Source organism: Gopherus flavomarginatus, chromosome 5 (assembly GCF_025201925.1).
Source record: "Gopherus flavomarginatus isolate rGopFla2 chromosome 5, rGopFla2.mat.asm, whole genome shotgun sequence".
NCBI classification, from domain to species: domain Eukaryota; kingdom Metazoa; phylum Chordata; order Testudines; family Testudinidae; genus Gopherus; species Gopherus flavomarginatus.
The window spans coordinates 157,563,091-157,578,809 of NC_066621.1; the positions used below are offsets into that span (position 1 = coordinate 157,563,091).

Genomic DNA, 15,719 nt, shown 5'->3' on the forward strand with positions numbered 1-15,719 from the left:
CTCTCTGCTTCTTTTACATGGTTGTTAAGCCACGGTGGCTCTTTTTTAGTTCTTTTACTGTGTTTCTTAATTTGAGGTATACATTGAAGTTGGGCCTCTATTATGGTGTCTTTGAAAAGTGTCCATGCAGCTTGCAGGGATTTCACTTAAGTCACATACTTTTTAACTTTTGTTTAACTAACCCCCTTATTTTTGCATAGTTCTCCTTCTGAAATTAAATGCCACAGTGTTGGGCTGTTGAGATGTTCTTCCCACCACAGGGATGTTAAATGTTATTAGCTTATGGTCACTATTTCCAAACGGTCCTGTTATAGTTACCTCTTGGACCAGCTCCCGCGCTCCACTCAGGACTAAATCGAGAGTTGCCTCTCTCCTTGTGGGTTCCTGTACCAGCTGCTCCAATAATCAGTCATTTAAAGTATCAAGAATTTTGTCTCTGCATTTCATCCTGAGGTGACATTTTCCCAGTCAGTATGGGGATAATTGAAATCCCCCACTATTATTGAGTTCTTAATTTTGATAGCCTCTCTAATTTCCCTTAGCATTTCATCATCACTATTACTGTCCTGGTCAGGTGGTCGATAATAGATCCCTAATGTTATATTTTTATTAGAGCATGAATTACTATCCATAGAGATTCTATGGAGCATGTGGATTCACTTAAGATTTTTACTTCATTTGTTTCTACATTTTCTTTCACATATAGTGCCACTCCTCCCCCCTCCCCATGACCTGTTATGTCCTTCTGATATATTTTTTACACTGGAATGATTGTGTCCCAGTGATTGTCCTCAGTCCACCGGTTTCTGTGATGCCTATTATATCAATATCCTCCTTTATCGCGAGGCACTCTAGTTCACCCATCTTATTATATAGACTTCTAGCATTTATATACAAGCACTTTAAAAAATTGTCACTGTTTGTTTGTCTGCCCTTTTCTGATGTGTCCAATTTTTTTTTAATGTGAATGTTTCTCATCTGATCTGGGCCCTAGATTATCCTCTTCCATCCTCTCCTCCTGACTAAAACCTAGAGAATCTCTATCAAGAGACTCTCCTCTAAGAGAAGTCTCTGTCCAATCCACGTGCTCCTCTGCAACAGTCAGCTTTCCCCCATCTCTTAGTTTAAAAACTGCTCTGCAACCTTTTTAATGTTAAGTGCCAGCAGTCTGGTCCCCCTATCCCAAAAGTTTCCCCAGTTCCTAATGAATCTAAACCCCTCCTCTCTACACCATTGTCTCATCCACACACTGAGACTCTGAAGCTCTACCTGCCTACCAGGCCCTGCCTGTAGAACTGGGAGCATTTCTGAGAATTCCACCATAGAGGTCCTGAATTTCAGTCTCTTTCCTAGCAGCCTAAATTTGGCCTCCAAGACGTCTCTCCTACCCTTCCCTATGTCATTGGTAACTACATGTACCACAACCATCGGCTCCTCCCCAGCACTACACATAAGTCTATCTAGAACAAAGGCAAAGCAAACTAGCTTTATAAAAGGATGTTACTAAGCTGAAATCCATAGACATTTACTTATAGTGGTAATATTTCATGAAATATCCTGCTAGTGATACTTGACAAAAATAAATCTCAATAAGCATTTTGGCTGTGTGTTGAGCTTTAGGAACTCCTGTGGCAGACTGAATAAGATGTAAACCGCTATGGGCAATGAGAAACGTACCTTTTATTGCCCAGACATCGTGTTTAGTCAGATGTGCAGAAATGCAGCTGGAAAGAGAAGGAAGTATTTCAGGCCCATCAGTATTCTTGCTATGAGTCAACTACAGTGGGATTAAAACTGGTTCTCAGCTACTGTGATCAGGTTCTCTGATTCTAAAGTTCAAGAATCACAGAATCACAGATTAGGGTTGGAAGAGACCTCAGGAGGTCATCTAGTCCAACCCCCTGCTCAAAGCAGGACCAACCCCAACTAAATCATCCCAGCCAGAGCTTTGTCAAGCTGGGCCTTAAAAACCTCTAAGGATGGAGATTCCACCACCTCCTAGGTAACCCATTCCAGTGCTTCACCAACCTCCTACTGAAATAGTGTTTCCTATATTTAGTCTAGACCTCCCCCACCGCACCTTGACTGTTGCTCCTTGTTCTGTCATCTGCCACCACTGAGAATAGCCTAGAATACAGTAAAAGCTCAGGAATGGAGGTTGTTTGTAATTCTGAAATGCTTGTTAACTCTGAACAAAACATTATGGTTGTTCTTTGAAAAGTTTCAACTGAACATTGACTTAATACAGCTTTGAAACTTTACTATGCATAAGAAAAATGCTTTTAACCGTCTTAATTTAAAAGAAACAAGCACAGAAACAGTTACCTTACCTTGTCAAATCTTTTTTAAAACTTTTCCTTTATTTTTTTAGTAGTTTACATTTAACACTGTATTTGCTTGTACTGTACTGGACACTTGCGCTGCACAATTGTGCTGCATTTGTTTTTTGTTTTCTTGGTCTCTGCTGCTGCCTGATTGCATACTTCTGGTCCAAATGAGGTGTGTGGTTGACTGGTCAGTTAATAACTCTGGTGTTCGTAACTCTGTGGTTCTATTGTAGATGACTCAACACTTTAAACCTGCTCGCTGATGATCCCATCTAGTGTGTTAATAATTAGGGCAGAATGGAAAGACTCCCATTAACTTGAATGGGCATTTAATCAGCCCTTCATTGACTACGTCTATGTTTAATTTATTAAGAAAATATTTAATAGCAGTCCCAGGTGCATTAAATGACATTTTTCTCCAATTTTAAAATTCAAAAGTTCTTGCCTTCTTTTCTTCTTTCTTGGCAAATTTATTGTTCAGTTAAAGGACCCAGTTTAACAGTCCTAGATATTAAGTCCTCTGTCTACAGAACAATTTCAATGTGGGAAACATCAGAGCTGCATTAGTAAGAAGGATCACTGTGAGCAGTGAGTTGGGGTATCTCATTGCCCTACCTATACCCCTGCCCTTGGTTTGTCAGGATCAGCTTCCAACTGTCCTAGTGAAGATGGGGAAACATGTCTATCACAAACTGGAGTGAGCCCATCCAATTATTTTACCGAGGCCTGGGCTACACTAATACTGTCATTCGATCTAAGTTACGCTAGTTAAGTTACATAAGTAACATCACTTAAGTGGATGTGCCTTAGTTCAGCTTACAGCAATGTCCGCACTACGCCTTGTTGACGGGAGACGCTCTCTGGTGACATAGCTTCTGTCTCTAGTTGAGGTGGATTAAAGATGTCGACAGGAGAGTGCTCTCTCATTGACTTAGCATGTCTTCACCAGACCCACTAAATCGATGCTGCTGCATTGATCGCATTGGCGTCAAGAGTAGTGTAGACATGGCTACTGAACTGCCATCAGGTGGTCACAACTTTAGGTCAATAATATCTGGGGCAAAAAGCCTGGCCCTACTGAAGTCAATGACAACATTCTCATTGACTTCAATTGGGCCAGGTTTTCATCCTTTAGATGGATTCAGACCAGTAAACTAGAGATAAAAGATTCTCTTTTCCATTACCCACATCATCTTTGTTTTCTAGATTCCCATCTTATTTACCTCACAAGTGTCAATTTAAAGATGCCGTCTGTCTGTCTGTCTGTCTGAATAAATAAACCACCAAAAATCTGTGTTCATGGGCAACTAAGAACTGATTTAAAACCCAGGAAATTCTGCCCTTTATTTTTGATTTACACAGAATCAGGCCCATCAAGTTAAAGTAGTCAGTGGATTTGCCCTGGATAAAACTGGTTTATGTGAGACCAGAATCATTACCTTCATGCGTACATTCTGCAGCACGCAAATGACATAAAATTATTCCATATTATGAGACTTCTGAAATAGCTAAATGAGCATTTTCCAGTAGGTTAAAGACTGAGATTTAGCCTTAAATCTGTATTATCTTTCTTTTGCAAGTTTATTAACGACCACTAAGGATCTGTTGTTATGATACGTGTATGTAGCTTCCATTAATGTGAACAGAAGTTATGTCTCAATAAGATATTCAAGTATAACTATTCATATTTAAATCTGGGTTTTATGGGAGAATGGATGACCTGAGGGATTAATAATAGCATACAAAGCATTTTATCTTGAGGATGCTTTTTCACATTTGGCCCTGATTAGCAGTAAAACTAATTAATGGCCTCAATCCAGTTCCTAAATTGCCGTGTGCTTGTAAAATAAAAGCCACCACCATATTGATGCTGTTTGACCAGAGGCCCATGACCTGATCCTGAATTATCAGGCCAGCTTAATATATACATATTGCAGAAGTGCTTCTAATAATTGTGAGTGAAGCCAATATGGTTGAGATGCAAATAGGAGGGTGTAAAGTATGAATATTCATGGTAAGTGAGGCTTGGAATCTACTGCGGCGTGTTAGGCATACGTTTGTTAGCCTGGTATTATTGCCTGAACGAAGGTTACGAAATGATATGTAGCAGCTGTGCCTTCCTCACACCAAAGGCAGCATGGGGTGTGGTAAACAGAGATGCAGGAGCCTGAGGTGGCTTGATCCCAGCGTTTCCATTTATGGGGCCCTGCCCAGTGAGGTCCTGGGGCTGGAGGTTGTAAAATTTAGTAATGTGTATCTTGTTACAGTTTAGCAATGCATTTTATGGTAAACAGGTAAACCACAAACAGATGGTAGCATCTTAGAGGTTTTTTGCAATGAGCGTAAACCACATTGACATACCAAAACTATTGGCAATGGGACTGATGCAAGTGGCTGGTTACCTGTTGGAAATATGACTATGGTCAACTGAAATAACACATGTAGACAGGTGGAACGTAACTTTGGTCTCCTGGAATAGTCGCTATGAATAAGGGCTGAGACTTAATCAGATATGGTCTCAGATGTATGTGGGTGGAATGAAGAAAGGTGTATAAAAGTTTGTCAAACCTAGCCCTAGTGGGGAGATGTGGAATGACAGTGGAGGTGACATCCAAAACCATCATCTCCTCTTGTGGTGTGCTCCACTGACTGGTTCTTCCATCTTTGTTTCTAACGGTCTCTTCAAGGTTGTAGGTATGCGTAGTGTAAGACTGTATGTATGAACAATGCAGGAAACTTCTGCACTTCTCTTATTCTTACACTTCTGTATTTGTTTTTTTCTATTATTTCAAGTATAGTCATCTGTTTAACTCAAGCTCATAAAGTTTGTGTGTGTTTCACCAATCTCATCTTCTGAATTAGCACCAAATAGCCTGTTCTTTGTGACAGGTGCACTTTGCAACCTAAATTAATTCCAGGCTACCGTGCTAAATGGTTCCCTTATTGATGCGCTTAGAAGATAGGACAAAATTTGAATGGACCTAAAGATCTATCCAACCTATCATGAGCTGGGGCATCTCAGCCAGACAGGATTGTGTGAGGAAGCACAGATTGCCAGCACTCATGATATACCTCTTTCATGGATGAATAAAGGACAGTGAAGAGCTGTTCAAAACCTCTGTACATTTCCTGTCTGAGAATTCAAGATCTGATCTCTCAAGTTATTTTCATGTTTATACTTTTGTCTATTTGTTTATATGTATATAGCACCAAAAATACTTGGCACTAGCCTGTTCCAATTTATTCCAAATGCTTGAATCCCATTAGCAGCTGACACTGTGTTAAATAAATGGCAAACTTGTACCTACTTTTTCAGTGGGCCTGATCATTTTTTTGCTCACTCGAAGAAAAAGGCTTTTAATCTGCTGATGTGGAATTTCTAACTGAACCTTCTGCGTTTCTAAATGAACCTGCTTCAAAGTGCAAATGTAGCCTTTAAACTACTGCAGCAGAGTTAGAAATGGCAAGACGGATGATGAGGCTGATGACTTTGGGTTTAATTCAGTTTGTTGTTGGAGCTGAATCAGATTTTACTCATTCCCCACTCCGGTTAGCTGTCATGGAAGCAATATTTCATCCTTGAATTGTGTCACTGTGCAGGAGCAGCGCGCGTAAGGTACTGACGACTCCGAGTTTCCATCCTCAGAGCTCGCTATTAATGCAATGCTTTGGGTCAGTAGAGAGGGGAGAGGGCTCCCACGCCAGCCCCCACAAGTGGCAGTGGGTTGGGACCACAAAGCCTGTGGCTTGTCTGAGATCTGCTTGGATGTTTGGGCAGGTGAAAATGGGCCACTTTTAGCTCTCTCAAGACCCTCATCAGCGTGAGTCCTGTCGTCAGGACACCCCTTGAACCAGAACTGCCCCTTGAATCACCTGGAGGAAGGGTTTGTGGGAGGAGCCAATGCAAATTAATGCCAAATTGATCTGAATTAACTTGTTCTATAACATTAGCTTGTCCTGCAGGTTTTGTAGTGGGGATCTTAGAGGAAGTGTTGCCAGTCCCACCCCGGTCCTCCAAGGCACCTGCTAGCAATACCCTGTCCTTTGAACACAATATAAACAAGGATCAGAGGCTGCAGTTTCCATCCATCCATCATATTCCTGGGCAGCTAAGCATCTTGGAAGCTACAGTAAGGACTTGTCTAAGTGGAGGGGAGCCCAGTGTACACATACATGTTGATGGGAGACCTCTCTCTCATCGACTTAGCATGTCTTCACCAGACTCACTAAATTGATGCTGCTGCATCAATTGCATTGGCGTCAAGTGTAGACATAGCTTCTGAACGGTCATCAGGTGGTGGTAACTTTATAGAACAAGCTATTTTAATGTCAAACCAGTATAAAATACATTTCTAAAGGTGACATGCTCAGCTTCTTTTTTGTTCATAGTCCTTCATCTGCACCGCACTGCACTGCTTCTTTCATGAGCTTTGTCAGTGTCACTGTGTACTATTTTGTGAGCTAGGAAATAAAGCAGCAGATGCTAATCTGCATCAGTTCACATGCATCATTATTCGGGTTATTGGGTTCCACAGAGTGTGTAACTGTTTTTCAGATTTCTTCTCCACTGTGGTTGTGACAATGCTCATGTATTTAACGATGGTGTATTTTACAAGTTTTCCATTAAATTAGGTTCCAAAATGATGTGGGGGGAGGGTTGCATAATTAAACAAATGAACAGTTGACTCTCAGTCATACTGATGGTGAACAATCCTTTCAGATCAACTGAGGGTTTGTGCTTTAATTAACTTGATTCTTACAGTCAAATGGTGACAACTCTACTCAACTCAGTGGATTTATCTGAGAAAAGAAGTAAATCTGATCATTGTACTGAGGGAGTAGACATATGTGTCTGGATAACCTGGTTTTGTAGGGGAATATTTCACGCTCAGTACTATGAAGTAGGCACTTTTCTTACTGTCCTCCTAGCCTAATCAGAAACGGGATGAGGAAGAACCAGAAAAATCTCTCAAAATGGCCATGGGTTTGGTGTGAAATTTCAAGCTTCATTTTTCAGTCTTGAGTATTAGATGATTTCAGATCAGCTTCAGGTTGGCCTCCATTCTTTGGGGTCCTTACCCAAACCTAGCCTATATGCTGATCTCACTGACACAGTACAACATCACTGACCTGAGTGGATATATTACATATTTAAACTCCCAAACCTGCAAACATTTAGATACCTGCTCGACTTAACACCCCTGAGTAGTCCTGTGTAGAGTTTGTCAAAATAGCTGTTGTGCCAGTGAGTGCATGTGAAAATGACTCTATAACTGGGAGTGAGAGCATTCTCCTGGAATGCAGGAGATCCAAGTTCAAGTCCTTGCTTCAAAGATTATTTAATTGTTTATAAGAAATGGAACAGATTCAACATGAGAAATTGATAGAGACCCCTAGCTCGATGGTTAATGCATATTGTTGTAATGGGGAAGATCCATGTTCAAATCCCTTTTTCATATGAGGTGTAGGGGGCATAGAATGTAGCTCTCCCATACGCCAGGAGGCTAAAGGTTGTCACTGTGCTAAAGATTATTAGTTAGGCCTCCTTCCTACCCCACCTGACCCATTTTGTGAATGACATCTTCGTTGGCTTTGGTCAAAATCCCTGAAATTGGCATGGAATTTTTGGAGTTGCATTTAAATGAAACTTTTAGCATTGCCTCGACTCAACATTTTTTTTGGCTTAACAATTCACTCAGTTTTTTTTTTAAATTGATTTTTGGTTTGACCCAAAATTATTATTTAAAAAAAAAATTTGGACGTGCCAGTGAACCAAAAAATCCATTATTTGCCCAGCTTTAGTTCTCTGGAGGCCAGTGGAGCAGTACTCCACAGTGGTGAGTACAAAAGGCACACCTGTGGAGGAGGATGCAACAAACAGACGGTATACAGACAGTGAAGAAATACATCCATTGACCTTGCTGGAGCAGTGCACTCACTGGGACTGCTCGTGTGCGTAAAGTTCAGCAGGTGCCTTGGGGCCTTACACTGCTGGGAGAGAGATGAGAATCCAGGCCCAAAGCCTTGGATGGTTTGGGTTCCTGGTTACCCAAGAGTACAACTCTGTGCTCATGTAATAATGATACACTCAGCTGTGATACACTGAGTTGCTTAGTGTAAACAGGAGGAGACCTCTAGCAATTACTAGCTAGAAATCTTTGATTGTAAGCCTTGCATACTCCTTAAACTGGAGTCCAACTCTCTTGGCCTTAAGGGCATGCTGCAGTGCTTATCTGTTCTCTGTTGCTTTTCTGAAGGGTGGGAGGGCTAAGAAGGGCTGAAGGATAATGCTGAATGGTGGAGGGGGATCTATTTGATAAGATCTGTACGTTTTCCGTTTACACGTACACCTGGAGTGATAGTCCGATGTATTTTTTAGCAATGACAATCATAAATAAAATAACAAGCCTAAAGGAAGACACATCCTTGACATTCTACCTGGATTATAAAAAAAATCACGTCCAATGTTAATAATGGTCGTTGTCCTTTAAAAAGGTTGTTGCACTTTCAAGACTTTTGACAGTTACGCATACAATGGTTGCAATCACTGAAGTCATGTTCATTTACTGTGTTGGCTGTAGGAGAGTTTCACTGTGGATTTGAAGATGGCAACATATGTCTATTCACTCAAGATGATACGGATAATTTTGACTGGACGAAACAAAGCACTGCCACCAGGGACACAAAATATACCCCAAACACTGGACCCAACGCAGACCGAAGTGGCTCCAAAGAAGGTAAAACGTAGCTTAGATTTCTGCAGTAACAGACCCTCAGCTAATGCAGGTCAACATAGCTCTGCTGAGGATCTACCCAACATGCTGAGGCCCAAACTCTTCTCTTTTCTTAATGACCCCCAGCAGTATTTAGGATGAAAATACTGACCTATGTTAATTCTGTAGGGACTCCATAACATTTAATAGAGATGATCCTAAAGCAAAATCTTGCATCTGAATATTTGCATACAGAGGTCAGATCTGTATCTAAAACAAACTCTGTGGCTCCTGACTAGTCCTATTTGTTACCATTTCTGATGCCATTTTAAAGATGATCAGATTCAGACAGTAGGTTCTGTAGTGATGTATATTTTAAACTTCCTACAACATTCTGTAGTTTTTAGTCATTTAAATTCTTACTAGCAGATTGTGGGAGCTAAAAGTTTGATTGTCCTGTCTTCATTTTGTGTCCTGCTAAAGGGCATGATTTGAAATCTGCCACCTCTGTTATGTAAAGCGCTGGTTTCTGCTTTCTGTATGCATTCGAATGTTGACTTTCGGACTCACAGTGCAGGACTGTGATCGCTCAGACTACTTTATACTCCACACTCCACCTGCACTACCAAACACAGTAATGCTTGCGTTGCCTGTGCTTGGTTACAGTTATTGAGCAAGTCACGTTAAAAAAATAGTATATATAATGCTGACATAGACTAGAATCAGGATAATTATATAATGTGTTCTTTCATTGAGGATGAGCTTTTGAACTGTGATTGGCAGGGCTATCGAAAAGGCTCCTTGAAGCGATGCCATGAAGAAATTTTTCATTATTTTAAAAATAATTCTTCTTTCACTATTCACATAAACACTTTGCAACGTTGAGACTGAGATCTGGAACCTAAACAGATAATTTCCCCCTTCCTTGAGTATACTCACTGGTTTATCGCTTTACTGTTGCTTGTGAGTACTGAAGTACTAGCAGAGATTTTTACCGTTAATAGAAAAAAAATCTCATTGAAGCATTTGTTTGTGGAAGCACATGGGATTTATGCAGGTCAAGTGCAGCAAACAAGGCCCAGGGGTGTCAAATGAATGTGAAAAATTGTTCAAGGTTCTTAACAGCTCTGGTGCTGAGCATCTGTACCCTGAGAGAGAGAATGAGAGAGAGAGAGAGTGAGAGAGAGAGTGTGTTTGTTTAAAGACTGAACTTAACAAGTTCTGTTCTGGCCTTCTTCTAGGTTTCTACATGTACATTGAAACGTCACGCCCAAGGCTGGAAGGAGAAAAGGCCAGACTTCTTAGTCCTGTTTTCAGTGTAGCCCCGAAAAACCCTTATGGAGTCACCAACACAGCATATTGCTTTAGTTTCTACTATCACATGTACGGACAGCACATAGGTGAGAGGAACCCAACGATATTGTCATTTAAATTACACGAGTAACTATGGTTTATTAAAGGAAAAATAACACACATATCTGACCAAGAAAGGAAAGGTCAGCAGCATCTAGATGGTAACCCCTTTGTACAGCACCTAACACCGTGGGGTTCTGCTTTGTGGCTGCAGCTGCCAGGTGCTATGGTAATACAGATTATAATAAGATGTGCCAATTAGCACCTTCATTGCTTTGGGCTTGTTCAGCACAGCCCACACTTGGGGGCAGTAGAGAACTACTCCCTTCAAAGCATGGGGCAGCAAAGGGAAACCCTTTTAAGTGCATGTGTATGTGGCTTTGAAAAAAGGGAATTTTCAGGTATGGCAGAGAGAAAGGGCTGTAAGCAGTTTGCTGGTACTACACCAGTATTTTGAGTCCCCTGCTGTGGAGAGGCGAGGATTGAGGTCAGTTGATTAGCAGCTATAACTCTCTTCTGATGGCTATTGCAACAGCCCAGGATGGATTTCTGCAGGCTGGTCCTGGCCCTAGATGAAAAAGCAAAAGAAACATCCCAAAGTCGGTTTTTGTTTTTTAATGACGTACATGCCATATCTGAAGGACCCTGGTGTATCTCAGTGATATATATTTATGTATTAAGAAGGCATAAGCAACAGCTGGCAGATCTCTCTGGATCCTGGAAAACCCCATATAAGTGAACAGAACATCAGAATGTGTCTGAATGGATTTCCAGCATCAAGCTAATTTCAAGTTATTGTTGCCAAAATTACATTTTTCGGGACAAACCTCTCCTTCAGATGCATGTTAGTGGCTCCTTTTGGACTCACCTTCCTATCTCCAGGTAGGATTTAGCCCTTAAATAAAGCAGAGGAGTTGAATGAGTTTTGTTAGTTGCCACTGCATGACTAACCACTTCGAGGCAGCCCCAATGGCAGGAGATGCTGAGGCCACGTCAGGTTTAATGAGTATCATTCAAAGAAACTTAAAATCCCATGGAAAGCTGCTGATGGTATTGGGCAGTAAAGGATACAGTGAGGCCATGTAAGTAGCCAGCATTTTCTAAGGTAATGGTAGAGTTGAGCAAGGTGTCAGCTTGACATCCCTTTTTTACTTCTGTCCAAAGCATCATCACATCATTGCTCCTTCCCGTGCTGCTCAGCCTAGTGTAGGGGCCACGTATCAGGGGAAGTTTCCATGTCTGCTCAGTCCTTGTCTGCTGAGACTTACTGGGAGTTCAGTGTGTGCTAATGGTGACAGAGCCAAATTCTGCCCTCAGCACAGCTGCCCAACCAAATGGCAGAGGATTCCGAGGACAACAGTTGATGGTGGTTGTTAAATGGGTAGGTTTGGTTTGGCCATTTTGAAAAATGGGTGAGTTTAGTGCTCCCCAGGATGAGAGAGAAATAATAGCAGTGCTTTGAGACAGCTCTGCCACAGCATCTCAGTCCTGAGGAGCTGTACTTCTGCTTGTCAGGGCTTGGGTGCCTCTGGAGCGCAGCCTGCCGATCACGCTAATATTGGTATAATGGTCAAGAGGGAAAAGGGAGCTTATGTGGAGAAATGAGGACTGGGTATGAGATTACCAAATTCATTATAATGTTAGGCTACAGCCTAACTCCCAAGAGAAAAGCAGGCATGAAATTCCCTGTCCTATCACAATTAGGTTTGGAACTAGGGTCTGTGTTTCTAATCTTACTCCCAAATATACGTTGCTTTTAACTGTGAATCATATGAGAAGTTCCTATCAGGTCATACAGAATTAACCCTGAGAATGCTCACATCCTCCTGACTGCCAGTCCAACGAGAGCGCATCGACTTTGCCTGGCCACCTTTTCGAAGGGTTAACATTGATTATCCCTGAAAGTACAGACAGAAGATCGTTTGTGTCTGTTGCCTCTGTGAATGGCTGCTCATGTGGGCTCCAGCTCCTGTTCAGTGGGAGTGTAGCGTGATCGGCACTTGGCAGTTGTGGGCCACAATAATATTTTCATAAATATTTTCATATTTTCACAAGTGGTGCAGTCGATCTGTGTCCTACATCATCTTATTTCCAATCTACGTGATCGACGGCAGCCGCTCAGTGTAGTACCATGTTGTTGGGGGAACAAAAAGGCACCGGGTCAGTCTGTATTTATTGAAAGCCTGACAAACCAAAATAAAAACAACAATGTACCAGAATATTGTCTGACTGTCACAATTTAAGTAAGATAGGGTCCAGTAGATGCCACCGAAAAGCTAATACAGTCATTAAAGCTTCTCCTCGCCTTCAACAAGTTAGCTCAAGAGTTCCCATGCTATAAAACCATCCGAAACATGAACTCCTCTGATTTATTTTTATGTAAAAATGTAACATGTCTCCATAGCAATTTGTATTATCTGCTCAAGGGTCACTTGGCTGCTCATTTTCCTGTAGGTCAGAATTGTTCTCCGTTTAAAAGAAATGTTCACCATGGGTCAGTTTTTCAAAATGAGTCTTACATGCTGTACTTGTAGTCTTCTGCAAGTATGCACAGCCATGACTGGCAGCAAGTTATACATTTCAAGAGTAGGTGTTTACTGCAGGTTGAATCCATCAAACTTGCAAATGCATTTGGGGCTGACACGGGTAGGTGTGTGTAAATAAACTCAAGAAGCTACCAGCTTGATTGAGAAGGCCTGCACATAGCTGGTGAAGTAATGCCTGTTCTTTTAAGTAAGAATGCTCAAAGATGTAGTTGTCTTGTCATTAGTTTGAACTACATTACAGAGTTTGGTGGTGGTATGAATGATCTTACATTTGGCATCCTGTATGGCCTAAATAATTGAGTATTGTAGTTATAGAATATCAGAGTGGGAAGGGACCTTAGGAGGTCATTTAGTCCAGCCCTCTGTTTAAAGTGGGATTAATCCCCAGACAGATTTTTATCCCAGCTCCCTAAATGGCCCCCTTAAGGATTGAACTCATAACCCAGGGTTAGCAGGCCAATGTTCAAACCACTGAGCTATAGCTATCCCTCCCCCTGGATCAGCCTGTAGTACTCACCTAGCTGCATGCCACAGTCTGCATCTCTCAGCACTAGTGGATAATACATTGAAACAGCATCAGTGCATTGCTTGCTATTGGCATTATTTTGTATCTTCATAAAAAGTAAAATTATATGTAATAGTTTTCTTTAAACTAGCATTAAATTTAAGTTCATGCTGTGACTAGTCATAGGTGGGCTGGCTTTTCTCTAATGTATCTCCAGTAGTTGTTAGGAAAGCACCCCGGCCTTTAGGGTAGCACACTCTCTTCCTGCAGTTCTACTCAACCTTGTACTAAACAATCCACGTCTCCCTTAACTGCTCCCATGCAGCAGTCCCTGGCAATTTATCTCACTCTTTTACCTCGCTGCTCCAATTCTGCTCCATTTCCCTGCCTGTAAGAAAACCTCACTTATGCCCTCCTTCCTCTCCCGGTTATCACTTTAACTTCCTGCTTCCTTTCATCTCTAACATCCTGGAACATGCACCTACTGTCCTCTTCATCCCCTCCAATCTGGCATGAGCCCTGAACCTGCCCACACGAAACTCACTACACGTTGCTTTCTTTGCCTGCTCTACAGGTCTCCACTCCATAGTCATTCTTCACTACTGCTTTTAACACTCTAAGCCATTCTTGTCTGCTCAAGACTGTCTCTTCCCTTGGGAGACCATAACTCTGAACTCTTCCTTGTTGACTTATGTGTCAGCATTACCTTTGGTGGATCTTCCTCCTCCTGGCTCCCCTTCCCTTTGTTCTTCCGGGTTTCTCCTCACCACCCTTCTTTCCAACTGCTGCACTCACCCACTTCCCTCCCCACACCTTCCCTAGCCCTCTGATTCTTTTCTTCCCACCCATCCACCTGGGCTATGAAGCCTACCAGCTTCCCATCCCAACTCTCTTTAAGCTACCATATTTCTAGCCAGGCTGAAATCTCTAACGACAGCTGTTCTTTCTGCTTAACCTTGGAGGCTTCCTCATTTCAAATGGAGCAAAGAATCCTGTGGCACCTTATAGACTAACAGACGTTTTGGAGCATGAGCTTTTGTGGGTGAATACCCACTTCCTCAGATGGGTATTCACCCACGAAAGCTCATGCTCCAAAACGTCTGTTAGTCTATAAGGTGCCACAGGATTCTTTGCTGCTTTTACAGATCCAGACTAACACTGCTACCCTCTGATACTCATTTCAAATCTTGCACTCAGGACCAGTGAAGAAGCAAGCAGGAAAGGAAGAGAATTATTTTAGCTGAACTGGCATGAATCTTACAAGAGCTTCCCATTCAGTTTGGAGCTGGTTCTTATTTCACAAGAGCCAGGCGACCCGTCCCCCAATGCTGAGCCCTGGCTCATCTCACAGATGGTGAACAAGTGCGGAACTGGCGTGACTGCTGGTCCGAGCTTCCCGAACAGCTTCAGAATCAGCTACAGTGCATGTACAGTACCTGCCACACCCTCGTTCTGGATGGTTGTGGGCCCTTCTAGCTAAGTTGCCCTGCCCACTGCGTGTTTGAAGAGAGACAGAGTGTCCACCTAAAATCCATGTCTCCTCCCCACTGCTTCTCCCACTTCCTTTCGATTGAAAAATCAAATGCTACAGTGTAAAAAAAAAAACTGTTCAGGCACTAAGGCACATCCAGATTTTCACCCAGTTTGAAGGTAAGGTGTGGGCCTAATTCGTGGTGTGCCTGTGTAACCCTCAGCTGCAGGCACATTTCCTGCTGCTTTTTACATATGCGCATTTCATTCCGTTTTTGTTTTTGTTTTTTTAATCTAACCTTGTGTTTTTCAAGGCAATGAGTTACACTAGGAACCAGATCTTTGTTTGACTTTGAGCTGTGTCATTGTGCAGGTGTCTCATAGCAGAGGTCTATTTGTAAACTTAACTTGTACTTTGCATTCCCAGGGTGCTGGGGAAATTACATAATTAATGTTCCAGGGGACGTGTTTTACTCAAGGCTTTGCTGTTCTTTGCATCCCTAGAGAACAGTGGCTTTTGAGAGCTTTGATGCTGTGAACTTTTTCAAATCAAGGCAAAAAGAATTCTTTTTTAAAGGCTGGTATATAAAGGACGCCTCCAGCCTCCAGGCAGCAGGAGAAAGCTGTGTCCGATGGGAAGCATATGAGAAACATACACCGAGTCTGTGAACTTTGTGACTTCTTAAATCCTGCCAAATTCTATGTGACACTTATGATTTTGTCACTTGAAACGGCAGGAAAAAAACATGTCACGTTCCTAATCAAAGACAGAATGAATAAAGAATATCTAAGGGAGATGTATGGG

At 42.0% G+C, this 15,719-nt stretch overlaps 1 protein-coding gene across 2 annotated transcripts in view; it reads left to right on the top strand.

The window, feature by feature from the left end:
• MDGA2 (MAM domain containing glycosylphosphatidylinositol anchor 2) overlaps positions 1–15,719 on the top strand; it is a 661,668-nt gene that overhangs the window by 631,056 nt on the left and 14,893 nt on the right. For both annotated transcript variants that reach the window (XM_050954596.1, XM_050954598.1), the window contains exons 13-14: positions 8,909–9,064; positions 10,282–10,440. In XM_050954596.1, coding sequence (XP_050810553.1) covers positions 8,909–9,064; positions 10,282–10,440 — 315 coding nt within the window. The remainder of the gene's footprint in view (positions 1–8,908; positions 9,065–10,281; positions 10,441–15,719) is intronic.